This window comes from Oncorhynchus clarkii, chromosome 1, assembly GCF_045791955.1.
Source record: "Oncorhynchus clarkii lewisi isolate Uvic-CL-2024 chromosome 1, UVic_Ocla_1.0, whole genome shotgun sequence".
Lineage (NCBI taxonomy): Eukaryota > Metazoa > Chordata > Actinopteri > Salmoniformes > Salmonidae > Oncorhynchus > Oncorhynchus clarkii.
The window spans coordinates 87477101-87497246 of record NC_092147.1 but is presented as its reverse complement, the minus strand read 5'-3'; the positions used below and the strand labels follow the sequence as shown (position 1 = coordinate 87497246).

The following is a 20146-nucleotide window of genomic DNA, read 5'->3' as shown; positions in this document are numbered from 1 at the left end:
CGGTGTGGTGGAAGAGAGGTGGCCCTGGACCGACTGAACACCGTGCGCAGATCGTGATATTCCTCCGGCACCCCTGTCAAATCACCAGGCTCCTCCTGTGAAGAAGAGACAGAGGAAACAGGAGGGATAGCAGACATTAAACATTTCACATGACAAGAGACGTTCCAGGAGAGGATAGAATTACTAGACCAATTAATAGAAGGATTATGACAAACTAGCCAGGGATGGCCCAAAACAACAGGTGTAAAAGGTGAACGAAAAATTTAAAAAGAAATGGTTTCGCTATGATTACCAGAGACAGTGAGGGTTAAAGGTAGCGTCTCACGCTGAATCCTGGGGAGAGGACTACCATCCAAGGCGAACAAGGCCGTGGGCTCCCTTAACTGTCTGAGAGGAATGTCATGTTCCCGAGCCCAGGTCTCGTCCATAAAACAGCCCTCCGCCCCAGAGTCTATCAAGGCACTGCAGGAAGCTGAGGAACCGGTCCAGCGTAGATGGACCGACAAGGTAGTGCAGGATCTTGAAGGAGAGACAGGAGTAGTAGCGCTCACCAGTAGCCCTCCGCTTACTGATGAGCTCTGGCTTTTACTGGACATGAAGTGACAAAATGACCAGCGGAACCGCAATAGAGACAGAGGCGGTTGGTGATTCTCCGTTCCCTCTCTTTAGTCGAGATGCGGATACCTCCCAGCTGCATAGGCTCAGCACCCGAGCCGGCAGAGGAAGATGGTAGTGATGCGGAGAGGGGGGCAACGGAGAACGCGAGCTCCTTTCCATGAGCTCGGTGACGAAGATCAACCCGTCGCTCTATGCGAATAGCGAGTTCAATCAAGGAATCCACGCTGGAAGGAACCTCCCGGGAGAGAATCTCATCCTTTACCTCCGCGCGGAGACCCTCCAGAAAACGAGCGAGCAAAGCCGGCTCGTTCCAGTCACTGGAGGCAGCAAGAGTGCGAAACTCAATAGAGTAGTCTGTTATGGATCGATTACCTTGACATAGGGAAGACAGGACCCTGGAAGCTTCCTCCCCAAAAACAGACCGATCAAAAACCCGTATCATCTCCTCCTTAAAGTCCTGATACTGGTTAGTACACTCAGCCCGTGCCTCCCAGATTGCCGTGCCCCACTCACGAGCCCGTCCAGTAAGGAGAGATATGACGTAGGCGATACGAGCAGTGCTCCTGGAGTAAGTGTTGGGCTGGAGAGAAAACACAATATCACACTGGGTGAGGAACGAGCGGCATTCAGTGGGCTCCCCAGAGTAACACGGCAGGTTATTGATTCTGGGCTCCGGAGATTCGAAAGCCCTGGAAGTGGCCGGTGGATCGAGGCGGAGATGGTGAACCTGTTCTGTGAGGTTGGAGACTTGGGCGGCCAGGGTCTCAACGGCATGTCGAGCAGCAGACAATTCCTGCTCGTGTCTGCCTAGCATCGCTCCCTGGATCTCGACGGCTGAGTGGAGAGGATCCGAAGTCGCTGGGTCCATTCTTGGTCGGATTCTTCTGTCAGGTGCGTGAATGAGGACCCAAAAGCGAATTAACAAAACAGAGTTTCTTTAATGACGAAACACACGTAGGCTCAGATGGACAGGCAGATTCCGACAGGACAGGACAAGGTTAGATGAACCGGCAGATTCCGACAGGACAGGACAAGGTTGCAGCAAACACGACGATAGTCTGGTTCAGGCATGAGAAACACAAACGAGAATCCGACAAAGACAGAAGCAGGAACAGAGAGAGATATAGAGACCTAATCAGAGGGAAAAAGGGAACAGGTGGGAAAAGGGGTGAACGAGGTAGTTAGAGGAGACAAGGAACAGCTGGGGGAAGGAGGGTAAGAAAAGGTAACCTAATACGACCAGCAGAGGGAGACAGGGTGAAGAGAAAGAACAGGAACAAGACACAACATGACAATACATGACACACAGCCACTCATCACAACTCAACTCCATTGACTAAGCTAACATATACAGTATAAGCCATCATATACAGTAGGTAACAAAGCCTTAATACTTACCCAGCTGAGAAGTCAGTATTTCTACAGATAAACAGATACATATAGTCAATTAGACACATCAATGGTGTCCAAGGGGGAATCAACATGTGTTGGCTACCTCTCTAGTCTACACTCTAAAAATAATGTAAAACATAATGTTCCTGTATGATCTTTTCGGATAATATAAGGTTAAAAAAAATAAACTTAAGATTAATTTAAGACCTATACTCTGCCATCAGGTCGTATTTTATTTTGTGTATTTTACCCCTTTTTCTCCCCAGTTGGTAGTTACAGTCTAGTCTCATCGCTGCAACTCCCGTACGGACTCGGGAGAGGCAAAGGTCGAGGTTGCTCTTCCGTTTCTTCTGAACCACAACCCAACCAAGCCGCACTGCTTCTTGACACAATGCCCACTTAACCCGGAAGCCAGCCGAACCAATGTGTCGGAGGAACCACCGTACAGCGAGCGACGGTGTCAGCGTGCAATGCCCCCAGCTTGCCACAGGAGTCGCTGGTACAAGGACATCCCTGCCGGCCAAAGCCTACACTAACCCGGACGATGCTGTGCGGTCTCCCGGTCGCATCACTCGGGAGGCCCATCAGTTCGTTTTTTAACCTTTGTAGACTTAAGGGGAGCTTTGAAGAACCTTTTCAAAAGGGGAGTTTCTTTTTGGAACCAGTAAGTGACTAAATTCCAACTCGTGTGTGTATAATTCAAATTGAGAACGTTGGCATTATGTGTCAGCTAGGACTCAGGTAATGTGTTACAATACAGTTTATCACTATTACATGAACTAAGAAACCTTCTACTATATACTCTTTTGTTTTCTAGACTATGAAATTATCTGTGTTATTATCTTTTGGAAACGTGGAGCCTTTGTCTGGCAAATACATTTATGTTGTTATGCTATAGGAGCGTTGGATTCCCTGTTTTGTGGTTACTTTGGAATGGCGACATCACATGACTGGATTACGAATTGCCTTTAAATTTGACAAAAGACGTCGCTGAATGGAATGCTGACGAAAGGTTTATGAACGTGACCACTCATCAGACCGGAGGTAAAGAGGCGAACATTTCATCGGACCGGAGGTAAAACTAGTGGCGCTCCTCAACTGTAAATGGATGATCCTAGTGTTAGAAGTGACTGATGCTATTGGAAGCTCTGTGACTGTTTGATTTGCGCTATTCACTGTGAATAAAGAGGAGAGAATTGTGGCTGTTCTTCCGTTTTGGCTCTGCTCTATGTGTTGAATGAATTTGTGGAACTTGTAAGCTTGGAATCGATCGCTCGTGTAGCTTGGAATCGTGTGTGTCTTTTGTTGTTGGATTTGCGCGCTGAGACAAGAACTCTTTGTGGAGCGGCTAAAAGAGGACGCTTTGCTGATTGGCTGCTGTGTCTGAGTTGTGATGATGTAGTTTTTGGCTCATTCATTAACCTATGCAGTGCTAAAATGTGTTCACACATGCTGATGGTTGCAAATCAATGGAATTGAATGGGATTTGATGTTCAGTGCTCTTACCTGCCTTTACAATGGATCCAATGGAAACATTGCAAAAGTTCAAATGATCGAGAAGTGCTAAATTGGGTGCACTTACTAAAAGAGAAATGAGATCACACAACTTATGGGGGATGATGGAAATGTTGAAATCTTTGCTGACACAACATTTCTCAAAGTTGGTTAACTTTGCCATAAAGGCTTTGTTATCTGCTGAGAAGGCAAAAAAGTATCAGGTTGAATGGTATTGCCCAAACGCAGCAACACGGTATTGTTTTGCCATCCAATATGGACACATGGATGGAAGAAGCACAGTAACGCACAGCAGCAAAAAAAAACTGATGAGGATGACCAGACAAGGGACAGTATCTCCAATGTCTCATCAAAACTGATGAGGAGGACCAGACAAGGGACAGTATCTCCAATGTCTCATCAAAACTGATGAGGATGACCAGACAAGGGACAGTATCTCCAATGTCTCATCAAAACTGATGAGGAGGACCAGACAAGGGACAGTATCTCCAATGTCTCATCAAAACTGATGAGGAGGACCAGACAAGGGACAGTATCTCCAATGTCTCATCAAAACTGATGAGGATGACCAGACAAGGGACAGTATCTCCAATGTCTCATCAAAACTGATGAGGAGGACCAGACAAGGGACAGTATCTCCAATGTCTCATCAAAACTGATGAGGAGGACCAGACAAGGGACAGTATCTCCAATGTCTCATCAAAACTGATGAGGATGACCAGACAAGGGACAGTATCTCCAATGTCTCATCAAAACTGATGAGGAGGACCAGACAAGGGACAGTATCTCCAATGTCTCATCAAAACTGATGAGGAGGACCAGACAAGGGACAGTATCTCCAATGTCTCATCAAAACTGATGAGGATGTCCAGACAAGGGACAGTATCTCCAATGTCTCATCAAAACTGATGAGGAGGACCAGACAAGGGACGGTATCTCCAATGTCTCATCAAAACTGATGAGGAGGACCAGACAAGGGACAGTATCTCCAATGTCTCATCAAAACTGATGAGGAGGACCAGACAAGGGACAGTATCTCCAATGTCTCATCAAAACTGATGAGGATGACCAGACAAGGGACAGTATCTCCAATGTCTCATCAAAACTGATGAGGAGGACCAGACAAGGGACGGTATCTCCAATGTCTCATCAAAACTGATGAGGAGGACCAGACAAGGGACGGTATCTCCAATGTCTCATCAAAACTGATGAGGAGGACCAGACAAGGGACAGTATCTCCAATGTCTCATCAAAACTGATGAGGAGGACCAGACAAGGGACAGTATCTCCAATGTCTCATCAAAACTGATGAGGATGACCAGACAAGGGACAGTATCTCCAATGTCTCATCAACACTGATGAGGATGACCAGACAAGGGACAGTATCTCCAATGTCTCATCAAAACTGATGAGGATGACCAGACAAGGGACAGTATCTCCAATGTCTCATCAACACTGATGAGGATGACCAGACAAGGGACAGTATCTCCAATGTCTCATCAAAACTGATGAGGATGACCAGACAAGGGACAGTATCTCCAATGTCTCATCAAAACTGATGAGGATGACCAGACAAGGGACAGTATCTCCAATGTCTCATCAACACTGAGGAAGAGGTCCAGCCAAGTATCTCCAATGTCTCATCAAAATATGTAAATAGATCACAACACAGCAGGCACTCAGGACAATCCACCACATCTTCTATCAGGCTCTTTTTGAAGGCTGAAAGGGAAGCTTTACTGGTTAAACCTGAAGCATTGAAAAGTAAACAAGCATTGGAGAAACAGGAGGCTCAACTCAAGGCACAAAATAAAGGTTTGGAGCTTGAAGCTGAAATATTGGCTAACAGTGCTAAGCCGCATGTATTCCATGAGTAGGAAGCCACTCAAGAAATAGGGAAACAAAGCAGATTATTTAATGAACGATACCTGAATGCAATGGGAAGGCCTGAAGATACCATGGGGAAGGTTACTCAAAGTAAAATGGTGACCACCACCACTCAGGTTGTCACAGGTCTCCATATCACTCAGTCACACATCATGGCTGACCTGGGATCCCCATTGTTCACCACGTCTGTTCATACTGCACAGGGCCAGGGTCAATATACTATGTTATAACTACCACCACATACAGCTCTGTTCATACTGCACAGGGCCAGGGTCCAAGTACTATGTTATAACTACCACCACATACAGCTCTGTTCATACTGCACAGGGCCAGGGTCAAAGTACTATGTTATAACTACCCCCACATACAGCTCTGTTCATACTGCACAGGGCCAGGGTCAATATACTGTGTAGTATGTTATAACTACCACCACATACAGCTCTGTTCATACTGCACAGGGCCAGGGTCAAAGTACTATGTTATAACTACCACCACATACAGCTCTGTTCATACTGCACAGGGCCAGGGTCAAAGTACTATGTTATAACTACCCCCACATACAGCTCTGTTCATACTGCACAGGGCCAGGGTCATTATACTATGTTATAACTACCACCACATACAGCTCTGTTCATACTGCACAGGGCCAGGGTCAAAGTACTATGTTATAACTACACCCACATACAGCTCTGTTCATACTGCACAGGGCCAGGGTCAATATACTATGTTATAACTACCACCACATACAGCTCTGTTCATACTGCACATGGCCAGGGTCAAAGTAGTATGTTGTAAATAAGTACTATCACCATATACAACTGTTCATCATAGGTCAACTAACACACAACTAACACACTGTTGTAAGACCAAAAGATAGGCAGCTGCAACTTCCAACTAGGGGAGGAAGGCCTTTCAACCCAGATCAGGGTGGAGCTGACAACACGGACAGTATTGTCAACATTCTGCTACACCAAAATGCTGGTAAGGCAGCAAAGGTTGTCTTCATTACCACCTCTTAGTGTACGACTGGGTGACCCACTACACTACAGGTTCTTTGTACCAGTGTTTAAGGGTGACCCACTAGACTACATATCTTTGTACCAGTGTTTAAGGGTGACCCACTAGACTACAGGTTCTTTGTACATGGCTTTGAACACGCTATCGAAGACCGGACCGAGAACAGCAAAGATAGGTTGTACCTTTTGGAGAAATTCACCATTGGGCAACTCAAATTTTAGCTCAACTCCTTTGTCTTACTGAAGTCGAGGTAGAGGTTGTTGTCCTGTCACCACACTGCCGGGTCTCTGACCTCCTCCTAAGGCTGTCTCATTGTCTTTGGTGATCAGGCCTACCACCGTGTTGGAGTTCTAAGTGTCCATGCAGTCACGAGTGAACAGGGAGTACCCGAGGGGACCAAGCACGCACCCCTGAGGGGCCCCTGTGTTGAGGGCCAGCATGGCGGATGTGTTATTGTCTACCCTAACCACCTGGGGGCGACCCGTCAGGAAGTCCAGGATCCAGTTGCATTTTATTTGATTTAAATAATAATAATAATAAAAAATAAAACACTATCAACAACCAGGAAGTCATGAGTACCTTTGTTGTCTCTGGCTTGGAGATAAGTAGCCTTGATGACAGCAGTTTTGTTGAAATCCTTGCAGTTTTCACAAAGAAAGAAATCCCTGTAACTAAGGAGAACATTCCTACCAGCGGCGGCTGGTGGGAGGAGCTATAGGAGGATGGGCTCATTGTAATGGGTGGAGTGAAATCAATGGAATGGAGTCAAACATGAGGTTGTCCATGTGGTTTCCACAAGCAAAAACATCTGCTAAATATGTGTATGGTACCAATCAAATTTGATTTAATATGATTGATGTTTGATACCGTTCCAATTATTACATTCCAGGCATTACAATGAGCTATATTACTATAGCTCCTCCCACCAGCTTCCACCGATTCCTAACCAGACAGATGTGAAACAACGGCCATATTTGGAAAAAGTGTCTCTCAAGCAGATTGATTCTAAAATTGTATTGTTGACAAACATACTTCAGGCCATTGAGCCATGGATGGTCATAAACAGCCAAGAAGATAAGGCCCATTGCGCTGTGAAAACCACTCTGGTCTGGATTGTGAATGGGCTTCTAAAAAATGGGAATGTCTCCACTTATGGGCGGTCTCATGTAATGTCACACAGAATCTATGTGGCAGAGTTGGAAGAGCTGCTGAAGCAACAAGTCAAGCATGATATCCCAGAGCACCACCATGAGGAGCAGCTTGAAATATCAAGAGAAGATCATCTCTTCATGGAGAGTGTATCTGTCAGCCAAGCTGGTGGTGGTCACTATATTATTTGCCTCCCACTGAGGAGTGAGGATGCTGAATTTCCCAACAACTGCTGTGTGGCAGTACAGCGTGCTCTCAACCTGAAATGGACACTCAGTAAGAATCCCTGGTCCTGTAAGGACTATACCAACTTCATGGCAGACATCCTGGACAAAGGCTTTGCAGTGATGGAGCCAATAGACTTACAGAACGACAGCAGCAAGATATTTTGGTATATTCCTCACCACAGAGTATGTCATCCCAAGAAGCACAATCTGAGGGTGGTATTAGACTGTGGAGCCACCTAACAAGAGACATCACTGAATGCTCAGCTTCTACAGGGTCCAGACATGACAAACCATATCATTGGTGTTTTGTCCAGATTCCACCAAGAGCCTGTTGCCTTCATGACAGATATTGAAGTCATGTTCCACCAGGTGAGCGTTCCAGAGCAGGACACAGACCTGAGATTTCTCTGGATCTGGAAAAGGAGCTGGAGGATTGGTGGTGCTCTAATATATAGATGACTGTCTAAAGTCAGCAGCAAGTGAGGAAGAAGCCTTGACACATACTCAGGACCGCACATCACTGTGTTCTAAAGGAGGCTTTAGACTGAACAAATGGATCAGCAACAGTCAAGTTGTTGCCTCTATTCCTGAAGAGGAGAAAGCAAAGGAGATAACGGATCTGGACAGGGATCAGAACATGCTACCAGTAGAAAGTACAATGGTGCATTGAATCGGACTCAATAAATGTACAAATATCCATTCAGGACAGACCACTGACCAGAAGAGGTGTTATATCAACGGTGGGCTCTGTTTACGACCCGTACAGTTAACTAGGCTAATAACTTACTAACTAGCAAAGAATATATGTACACACTCTGATTGGCACTGATCTGAAAAGAGCATTCTGTCCTAGCTTCAGGGGGAAACTGGTTCCACCATTGGGGTGCCAGGACAGAGAAGAGCTTGGACTGGGCTGAGCGGGAGCTGCCCTCCCGGAGGGGTGGGATGGCAAGGAGACCAGAGGTGGCAGAACGGAGTGCTCGGGTTGGGGTGTAGGATTTGAGCATAGCCTGAAGGTAGGGAGGGGCAGTTCCTCTTGCTGCTACGTAGGCAAGCACCATGATCTTGTAGTGGACAAATAATTCGGGTTGACATGGGAGAACTTGGGAAGGTTGAAAACCAGGCGGGCTGTAGCATTCTGTATCAATTGCAGGGGTTTCATGGCACAAGCAAAGAGACCAGCCAACAGAGATTTCTATTAGTCAAGACGGGAGATGACAAGTACCTGGATTAGGACCTGTGCCACTTCCTGTTTGAGGTATGGTCATATGGATGTAAACCATGAATCTGCAGTAGCGAGACACTGCTTTGATGTTTTCAGAGAATGACAGGGTGTTGTCCAGGTTCACGCCAAGGTTCTTTGCACTCTGGGAGGACGACACTGTGGAGTTGTACATTTTGATGGAGAGGTGTGAGGATATGATGAAGCCAAGTGACTTGGTGTATAGAGAGAAGAGGAGAGGAACTAGAACAGAGCCATGGGGGACACCAGTAGTGAGAAAACATGGTGCAGACCCAGATCCTCTCTACTGATGGTTTCCAGTGTCGAAGGTAGTGGATAGATCTAGGAGGATGAGAACAGATGAGAGAGAGTCTGCTTTGGCAGTACGGAGAGCCTCCGTGACACAAAGAGCAGTCTCGGTTGAGTGACCCGTCTTGAAGCTTGACTGGTTAGGGTCAAGAAGATTGTTCTGAGAGCGATAACAAGAGAGTTGATCAGAGATAGAACGCTCAATTGTTTTGGAAAGAAAAGAAAGGGGTACAGGTCTATAGATTGATGTCAGAAGAGTCAAGTGTTGGTTTCTCAACAGTTTTCCGTGTGTATCAAGAATGGTCCACCACCAAAGGATGTCCAGCCAACTTGACACATCTGTGGGAAGCATTGGAGTCAACATGGACCAGCATCCTTTGGGAAAGCTTTTGACACCTTGTAGAGTCCATGCCCTAACGAATTGAGGCAAAATTGGGTGCAACTCAATATTAGGAAAGTGTTCCTAATGGTTTGTACTCTCAGCGTATGTCAGACTTGTTCTGGAAGAGGTGGACCAAAGAGTATCTTCCTGAGTTGCAGGAGCAACAAAAATTAACAAGAGAAGAAACTTCGTCCACGGAGATATGGTTCTCATCGGAATGACTCTTGTCTCTGTACGAAGTGTTGATGGGTTAAAGGTTCCAAACTCTCTGTTCAAGCAGTTGACACACAGTTAGGACACCCATCCGTACCACTCAAGACATGTAGCAGAGGTCTCTTCACAGTCCCCAGGGCCAGAACAGAGGCTGGGAAATACAGAGTATTAAATAAAGCCATGACTACATCACAGGAAGTTTGTGGCACCTTATTTGGTGAGAACAGGCTCGTGGTAAAATCTGGAGCAGAATAAGTGAAATGGTATCAAATACATCCAACACATGGTTTCCAGTTGTTTGTTGACATTCCATTTGCTCCGTTCCAGTCATTATTATGGTATTATTCAGGTATGGAGTTACCATGCATTATGGGTCAGCTAGGACTCAGGTATGGAGTTACCATACATTATGGGTCAGCTAGGACTCAGGTATGGAGTTACCATACATTATGGGTCAGCTAGGACTCAGGTATGGAGTTACCATACATTATGGGTCAGCTAGGACTCAGGTATGGAGTTACCATACATTATGGGTCAGCTAGGACTCAGGTATGGAGTTACCATACATTATGGGTCAGCTAGGACTCAGGTATGGAGTTACCATACATTATGGGTCAGCTAGGACTCAGGTATGGAGTTACCATACATTATGGGTCAGCTAGGACTCAGGTATGGAGTTACCATACATTATGGGTCAGCTAGGTCTCAGGTATGGAGGTAACATACATTATGGGTCAGCTAGGACTTTTTTTATCGCTTTTACACAAACAAGAAAAAAATACTACTATATATCATTTTCAATTTCTTTAAATAATTATTTTGCTTATTTTTCAATTTCTTTAAATTATTATTTTGCTTTGATCATGGAAAGACTCTGTAGCCTGTGAAATGACCTGTGTTTTGGAAACGTGGAGCCATTGTCTGGCAAATACATATCTGTTTGTTTTTACACTATTCGAGATTTGTATTCCCTGTTACTTTGAAAGAGCATCTGACGGCAACATCACATACCTGGGGCCTCAACGTAAGTTTTGAAATGGATTACGAATAACCTTTATAAAATGGTTCACATAATTCTTTCAAAGTGATGATCTGGGACTCCTTGTCTCATATCATTTCTCTAATGTCACAAATCCTAATTGAGTTCCACCTCCTAAATGAGTCCAGCGTACCTCTGTGAGACAACTTCTCCAATAAAGATATTCTATCCACCACTTCTTAATTTCATTCATTAAATGTGACTGGTACATCAGTGATTCTGGTCCATCAGAAACTACCCTCTGGGCAAGCTACGTAATCTCAACGTGGATATTTGGGTAATATTTGGTTGAGATGTTGATCAATGAGATTACAACCTACAGTATATGCAAAGACTTCCAAAAGTGAGTTGAATTTCCAATGTCTTATCACTATGTTATCAACCATCCAAAAGCACAACCAAATGACAGTGGAAAAACAATGTTTTATTTTTTTGTTTGGTTGTCACCCAAATGTCTGTCACTGCTCTTTCAACCAAACAATACTTTAAATGCTTCAAATTATTTTAGCAAAGTGATGATCTGAAGAGACTACTTACCGAGCTCCACAGTGAGGTCATCTGTAAACATGTAGAGTATCAGCTCAATGACCTCAAAATAACCTTCTTAAAATGTTTTTGTACTTGAAGTCGGTAAATTAAAGAAAATTTTACTTTTGTGGTTCTAATAATGTTATCAAAGTGATGATCTGAAGACACTACTTACAGAACCTCTCCTTGTTATTGTCTGTAAACATGTAGAGTAGATGGAAGACAGTGAGAACATCATTAACATGAAGACTAGAAGATGTAGTCTCTCTCTGGGACTCCTTGTCTCATATCAATGTTCCAACATCAGATAAAAGTCAGGGAACATTAATATGCACAACATGAAGTGTTTTCTACTTCACTAAAAGTTACATCTATAGAAGAGACATTGGATTATATAATGTTATCAATGTGATGATCTGATGACAGTACTTACGATTCTGCTCCCAGAGGTTATCTGTAAACATGTAGAGTAGATGGGAGACAGTGAGAACATCATTAACATGAACACTAGAAGATGTCGTCTCTCTCTGGGACTCCTTGGTCGGGATTCAATTCAATGTGCGCTATACTGCAGGGTACTTCACAGCTAACAATGCACTTTTTTAAAGACATTTTCCACCAGCAATCATGGAGATTGTATTCATGGTAAACACTGCACATGTCGACTCAAGTGTAAAATACCTCTAAAAGTCTGTTATAGTGTGCTGTGTTATAATGCGCCTTGAATTGAATCCCGGCCCTTGTCTCATACCACTGTTCCAACATCAGATGGAACAACTTAAAATGTGCTCAGCAACCAAAAAATACTTTAAATGCTTCAAGTAATTCTTGCCAATGATCTGAAGACACTACTTACCACTTTCCTTCTTGAGGTGAACTGTAAACATGTAGAGTAGATGGAAGACAGTGAGAACCTCATTAACATGAACACTAGAAGATGTAGTCTCTCTCTGGGACTCCTTGTCTCATATTACTTCTCTAATGTCATAAATCCTAATTGAGTTCCACCACCTAAATGAGTCCAGCGTACCTCTGTAAGACAACTTCCCCAATGAAGATATTCTACCCTACCACCACTTCTTAATTTCATTAAATAAATGTGACTGGTCCATCAGTGATCCAGGTGTATCAGAGTTCATTTGACCTTTATTTAACTAGGCAAGGCAGTTAAGAACAAATTCTTATTTTCAATGACCGCCTAGGAACAGTGGGTTAACTGCCTGTTCAGGGGCAGAAAAACATATTTTTGCCTTGTCAGCTTGGGGATTTGATCTTGGGACCTGTCAGTTCCAAATCCAACGCTCTAACCACTAGGCTGCCTGCCACCCCTGCCTCCCCCAGGTAAGGATAATACTTTTCCCACTGCAGATTGAGTTGATCTATTATCACACCTGATTAGCATGTTAATCACCTGATGGTTAAAATCAGTACTCAGTGTTAACATGTGAATCACCTGGAGATTAAAATCAGTCATCAGTGTTAACATGTTAATCACCTGCAGGTTAAAATCAGTCATCAGTGTTAACATGTTAATCACCGACAGGTGTAGTATATTATCCTGTATCCATAGAATACAACCACTGTGAATGTGGTGAGGATGAAAAAAGCAATGCAGACATTTCATTCCAACAATTCAACATTCATATAATCTCTCCATTACCTTTCTTATAACATATGCAGAAGATAGCCAGAGATAACCCAATCACAGCGATGGCTCCCAGACAGCATAACACAATGAAGGCCATTCTCCATGGGGTTGTATAAAATAACTCACCTAAAACACAAACATCATTACACATCAACAACAGGGTTTGGTACTAATACTACCACACATATTTACACATCAACAACAGGGTTTGGTACTAATACTACCACACATCATTACACAGGGTTTGGTACTAATACTACCACACATCATTACACATCAACAACAGGGTTTGGTACTAATACTACCACACATCAACAACAGGGTTTGGTACTAATAATACCACACATCATTGCACATCAACAACAGGGTTTGGTACTAATACTACCACACATCAACAACAGGGTTTGGTACTAATACTACCACACATCAACAACAGGGTTTGGTACTAATACTACCACACATCAACAACAGGGTTTGGTACTAATACTACCACACATCAACAACAGGGTTTGGTACTAATACTACCACACATCACTACACACCAACAACAGGGTTTGGTACTAATACTACCACACATCAACAACAGGGTTTGGTACTAATACTACCACACTTCAACAACAGGGTTTGGTACTAATACTACCACACATCATTACACATCAACAACAGGGTTTGGTACTAATAATACCACACATCATTACACATCAACAACAGGGTTTGGTACTAATACTACCACACATCAACAACAGGGTTTGGTACTAATAATACCACACATCATTGCACATCAACAACAGGGTTTGGTACTAATACTACCACACATCAACAACAGGGTTTGGTACTAATACTACCACACAGCAGTGGATTGTGTCATAATAAACACTAATCTTTTGATTGTCGTCTCAAAGCCTTTGGTTAAAACATATACTTTACAATAACACATTGTTAAGGGAATTTTTATCAATGATGACTAATTATGTATACATTTCCATCAGGACTGACTAATCAGAATACTATTATGTTACTGTATATGTACTAATCAGAATACTAAATGTTACTGTATATGCATGAGTTTTCTTTCTTGATCCCAGTACTGAAAATAATGTGTGTGTGAATGTGGTCAAGAGTTTAGAACAATGACGGTCTGTTCCTTGGTACAAATGAATCAGACTGGCTAGAGTGCTTATCTACACAAGAAAACCTTGAAACGTAAATTATATTAAATTGGTAGGGAGACGGATGTGGGAAGGCTTGATACACAGCCTTGGTACTGGAACGGAGATGGCACGGGGTAGTGTTAGAACTAATGACGTCATTTTCAGTTTATAACCTGTGTGGTAACCTGTATTGTGGCAGTATTCTCTTGAATAAAGGCTGTTACTTGACTTTTAAGACCGGGCTCTGACCATTCCTATAAAATAAGGGTCTTACAAATTCTTATGAATTGACAGAGTGGTTTAATTTTAATTGGGAATTAAAACAGAGGAATTAAATTCCTTCAACACACATCAATATCTCCAGTGTTTCATGTCTAAATCATATTATGTTGTTACTCACTAGGGAGGTGAATCTCTGTCTCCATTTTCTCATTGATCCTGCTCTGTTGGACTCTGCAGGTAAAGCGGTTGGTGTCAGTCTCCTGGACAATGACATATTGTTTGACTCTGTAGAATCCATTGAAGTCTCTGTGTGTCTCAGGAGGATCAGCAGAGAGATGGACTCCTTTACTGTTCAGCCACACCAGCTCAGGCTCAGGGTGCCAGCCTTCTGATTCACACAGCAGACCCATCCCTCCCTCTCTGTGTCCCTCAATGGACACCATTGGCTTGGATCCTACAGCTACAGACACACAGACAGACTGGATGTTAACTGGTGACAGGCTGTGAACAAATAGACACATACTGTACATTAACATATCAATATCTGCAATGTTTCATGTCTAAATCATATTATGTTGTTACTCACTAGGGAGGTGAATCTCTGTCTCCATCTTCTCATTGATCTGTCTCTGTTGGACTCTGCAGGTAAAGTGGTTGGTGTCAGTCTCCTGGACAATGACATGTCGTTTGACTCTGTAGAATCCCTTGAAACTTCTATGTATCTCAGGAGGACCAGCAGAGAGATGGACTCCTTTACTGTTCAGCCACACCAGCTCAGGCTCAGGGTGCCAGCCTTCTGATTCACACAGCAAACCCATCCCTCCCTCTCTGTGTCCCACAATTGACACCACTGGCTTGGATCCTACAGCTACAGACACACAGACAGACTGATGTTAACTGGTGACAGGCTGTGAACAAATAGACACATACTGTGTCCAGTAATATGAAGGAAAGAGGTGATGTCATTGTACTGTAGTTAGATTATTACATTAACATGAAAATAAACCTCACCTTTAACGAGGACTTGAACAGTGAAATCATCATACCAGCTCTTTGACTGAATTAAGCATTTGTAATGTCCCTCATCAGTGCCTTGTACCCTGGACAGTTTTAAAGAGGTGTTGCCCCTCCATAGTTCCTCTTCATACAGTGAAGTTCTTCCTCTATAGTAGGGAATCTGATCATCTCGTATGATTCTGTGGTTTTGGTAACGAAAGACACGACCGTCTAAGAAGTCCAGGTTAAGCCAGTCCACTGTCATGTCCTCAGCACTGATGTTGGGTTTGAGGTAACAGGGCAGAATGATGTCATCACCAGCTACAGCAACAATGGAATCAGTTGGACCAAGAACCTCAAACCTCTCTGAAGAGAACAGACATATTAACAGTTTCAATAGTTTACAGTGGTTTCCTCTCTCATCTGCACTGATCTGAAATACACTGTATTATATATAGTAGTACTATACACTGTAGTATATATAGTAGTACTAGACACTGTAGTATATATAGTAGTACTAGACACTGTAGTATATATAGTAGTACTAGACACTGTAGTATATATAGTAGTACTATAGGGTGGAGGCCTACAGAAGAGTTGGATTCACCATTAGTTTAGTTTTTACACCAGTGCAGATGAAGGAAAGGAGACTAGGAGAGGAAATCACCTTAGGCCATGCACCCTAAACGGATTTCCACAGTTTACACAATGGAGCCGACAGACAAAAGTAGTAGAACTATGTAGACAGAGGAGCAAAAGGACCTCCGTTGGCTCTGTTTGATTAGACTGTGTAGAACCCTTAAGACCACAATAGTGACTAAAGACACAATGAGATGATATTAATCACACACACAGAGGTATTGAAGGCAGTGAGATATTAAATATGTATTCTACTGTACCAGAGCCTGCTGTGTGTAGGAGATGTAGAAGAATCAGACACAGACAGTCTAGTTGAGTCACCTTCATTCCTGAAGACAATTACATTCATCATAAAGTGAAAGACTAACACAACTTGAAACCAGGAAAGCAATACTGTAGCATTAATTATACAACAACAATGGATAACATAGTATAACACATTTCAATGCAAACTAGCTGATCCATTTACCTGATTGAATCGGTCCTATTGAGGCACTGCAGTCTGATAAATGTACTAGTGTTCTGTGATCAAACTATTGTGATGTGATCAAACTACCTCCTTCTTCTTTCTATTCCTTGGAACAAGAACCTGTTCAACTGCATCGCTGCACACAACTGTTGCATAGTGAGCTCAGAATCTGATAACATGGAACTGTGTGAACTGTGGTGGTAAGTTTTGGTTGTGGATTCCAAGCCTGGCTGATGTGTAGACCACATGACACAGAGAGGTCTATAAACCCAAGCATAACACATGATAGTTTACTTAAATCTGTGCCACTCCATTTACATAGTATGATATGTTTATGTTAGGTTACATGACTAGACTAGATGTAACTTAGTAAACATAAATCCAGAACATTTAAATTAGTATAAGTTACGTTTGATATGGTCACATAAGACAGATGGTTATTTAAGGCAAAGCTGAAAGGAGGTGGTTGGTCGAGGTGGAGGTATAACATAAACATCTAGTGTAATAATCTAGTGGTAACGTGTTTGAATCTCACCACAGACAAACACACGTTCACACTCATGTACCTCTTCTAAATCATTTCCATTTGAGTGTACATTAAAAGGAACAGCCAAGGAGAGCAAGGCTTTCAAACCTTTCTAGAGGCTCTTTAATGTCTTGTGTTTTTCCACAGGAAGTCCCTTACATTTTACAGTCCATAGTTTTCCTCCACAGATCTTATTATTCATCACCAGTGAACTACAGGTCACATTCATTTAATATCTTTAGAATGTGATCTTATTATTCAGCACCAGTGAACTACAGGTCACATTCATTTCATATCTTTAGAATGTGATCTTATTATTCAGCACCAGTGAACTACAGGTCACATTCATTTAATATCTTTAGAATGTGATCTTATTATTCAGCACCAGTGAACTACAGGTCACATTCATTTCATATCTTTAGAATGTGATCTTATTATTCAGCACCAGTTAACTACAGGTCACATTCATTTAATATCTTTAGAATGTGATCTTATTATTCAGCACCAGTGAACTACAGGTCACATTCATTTAATATCTTTAGAATGTGATCTTATTATTCAGCACCAGTGAACTACAGGTTACATTCATTTCATATCTTTAGAATGTGCAAAGGCCTCCTTGAAAATGTAGACAGGCAGCGGGAACAAGTGTGAGAAAAAACTGTCACAAACCCGGTTAAATAGGTCTGGACTGGGGAGACCAACCCACCTCTCCAGTCTGTCCAGTAGGACATCATGGTCAACAGTGTCATATGCAGCACTTAAAGGACAGAGAGCTGTTTGGCATCTGTGTTGGCTCTAAGATAATTGACCTCTTTAACTAAGACTGTCTCTGTGCTGTGCTGGGCACGAAAACCAGATCGGAGCACGTCGCCATCCACATCGACTGGGCCGCAGTTGAGCAGGTCGAGAGCTTCAAGTTCCTTGGTGTCGAAATCACTATAGACTTAAAATGGTCCAAACACACGCGTACAGTCAAATCAAATCAAATGTATTTATATAGCCCTTCGTACATCAGCTGATATCTCAAAGTGCTGTACAGAAACCCAGCCTAAAACCCCAAACAGCAAGCAATGCAGGTGTAGAAGCACGGTGGCTAGGAAAAACTCCCTAGAAAGGCCAAAACCTAGGAAGAAACCTAGAGAGGAACCAGGCTATGTGGGGTGGCCAGTCCTCTTCTGGCTGTGCCGGGTGGAGATTATAACAAAACATGGTCAAGATGTTCAAATGTTCATAGATGACCAGCATGGTCAAATAATAATAAGGCAGAATAGTTGAAACTGGAGCAGCAGCACAGTCAGGTGGACTGGGGACAGCAAGGAGTCATCATGTCAGGTATTCCTGGGGCATGGTCCTAGGGCTCAGGTCCTCCGAGAGAGAGAAAGAAAGAGAGAATTAGAGAGAGCATATGTGGGATGGCCAGTCCTCTTCTGGCTGTGCCGGGTGGAGATTATAACAGAACATGGCCATGATGTTCAAATGTTCATAAATGACCAGCATGGTCGAATAATAATAAGGCAGAACAGTTGAAACTGGAGCAGCAGCACAGCCAGGTGGACTGGGGACAGCAAGGAGTCATCATGTCAGGTAGTCCTGGGGCATGGTCCTAGGGCTCAGGTCCTCCGAGAGAGAGAAAGAGAGAAGGAGAGAATTAGAGAACGCACACTTAGATTCACACAGGACACCGAATAGGACAGGAGAAGTACTCCAGATATAACAAACTGACCCTAGCCCCCCGACACATAAACTACTGTAGCATAAATACTGGAGGCTGAGACAGGAGGGGTCAGGAGACACTGTGGCCCACTCCGAGGACACCCCCGGACAGGGCCAAACAGGAAGGATATAACCCCACCCACTTTGCCAAAGCACAGCCCCCACACCACTAGAGGGATATCTTCAACCACCAACTTACCATCCTGAGACAAGGCTGAGTATAGCCCACAAAGACCTCCGCCACGGCACAACCCAAAGGGGGGGGGGCGCCAACCCAGACAGGATGACCACATCAGTGACTCAACCCACTCAGGTGACGCACCCCCTCCAGGGACGGCATGAGAGAGCCCCAGTAAAGCCAGTGACTCAGCCCCTGTAATAGGGTTAGAGGCAGAGAATCCCAGTGGAAAGAGGGGAACCGGGCAGGCAGAGACAGCAAGGAAGGAAGAAGGAAGAAGAAGGCGCGACAGTGCCTCTTCCCCCTCAGGAGGTTGAAAAAGTTTGGTATGGTTCCTCAAATCTTAAAAAAGTTCCATTGAGAGCATGTTGACTGGCTGGTTGGACCCTGTATATAGTACAGTACTGGAACTGACCCTGTATATAGTATGGTACCACGTTGTCTCCCTTTTGTTACGGGCTTTCAGACGGTTCGTGACAACTGGAACTGACCCAGTATATAGTACAGTACTGGAAATAACCCTGTATATAGTACGGTACTGGTACTGACCCTGTATATAGTACGGTATTGAACTGACCCTGTATATAGTATGGTATTGAAATGACCCTGTATATAGTACGGTATTGAACTGACCCTGTATATAGTATGGTATTGAACTGACCCTGTATATAATATGGTATTGAACTGACCCTGTATATAGTATGGTATTGAACTGACCCTGTATATAATATGGTATTGAACTGACCCTGTATATAGTATGGTATTGAACTGACCCTGTATATAGTATGGTATTGAACTGACCCTGTATATAGTATGGTATTGAACTGACCCTGTATATAGTATGGTATTGAACTGACCCTGTATATAGTATGGTATTGAACTGACCCTGTATATAGTATGGTATTGAGCTGACCCTGTATATAGTATGGTATTGAACTGACCCTGTATATAGTATGGTATTGAACTGACCCTGTATATAGTATGGTATTGAACTGACCCTGTATATAGTATGGTATTGAACTGACCCTGTATATAGTATGGTATTGAACTGACCCTGTATATAGTATGGTATTACACTGACCCTGTATATAGTATGGTATTGA

The 20146-nt window shown here is 43.4% G+C and overlaps 1 protein-coding gene across 1 annotated transcript in view; it reads right to left on the bottom strand.

The window, feature by feature from the left end:
- Positions 1 to 16718, bottom strand: part of LOC139413670 (butyrophilin subfamily 1 member A1-like) — a 32173-nt gene extending 15455 nt beyond the window's left edge. The window contains exons 1-6 of the mRNA XM_071161313.1: positions 16624 to 16718; positions 16415 to 16483; positions 15531 to 15881; positions 15106 to 15387; positions 13159 to 13272; positions 12853 to 12889 (exon numbers count right to left, since the gene is read on the bottom strand). Of these exons, the coding sequence (XP_071017414.1) occupies positions 12853 to 12889; positions 13159 to 13272; positions 15106 to 15387; positions 15531 to 15881; positions 16415 to 16481 (851 nt within the window). The 5' untranslated portion in view covers positions 16482 to 16483; positions 16624 to 16718. The remainder of the gene's footprint in view (positions 1 to 12852; positions 12890 to 13158; positions 13273 to 15105; positions 15388 to 15530; positions 15882 to 16414; positions 16484 to 16623) is intronic.
- Between the last annotated feature and the right edge of the window lie 3428 nt (positions 16719 to 20146).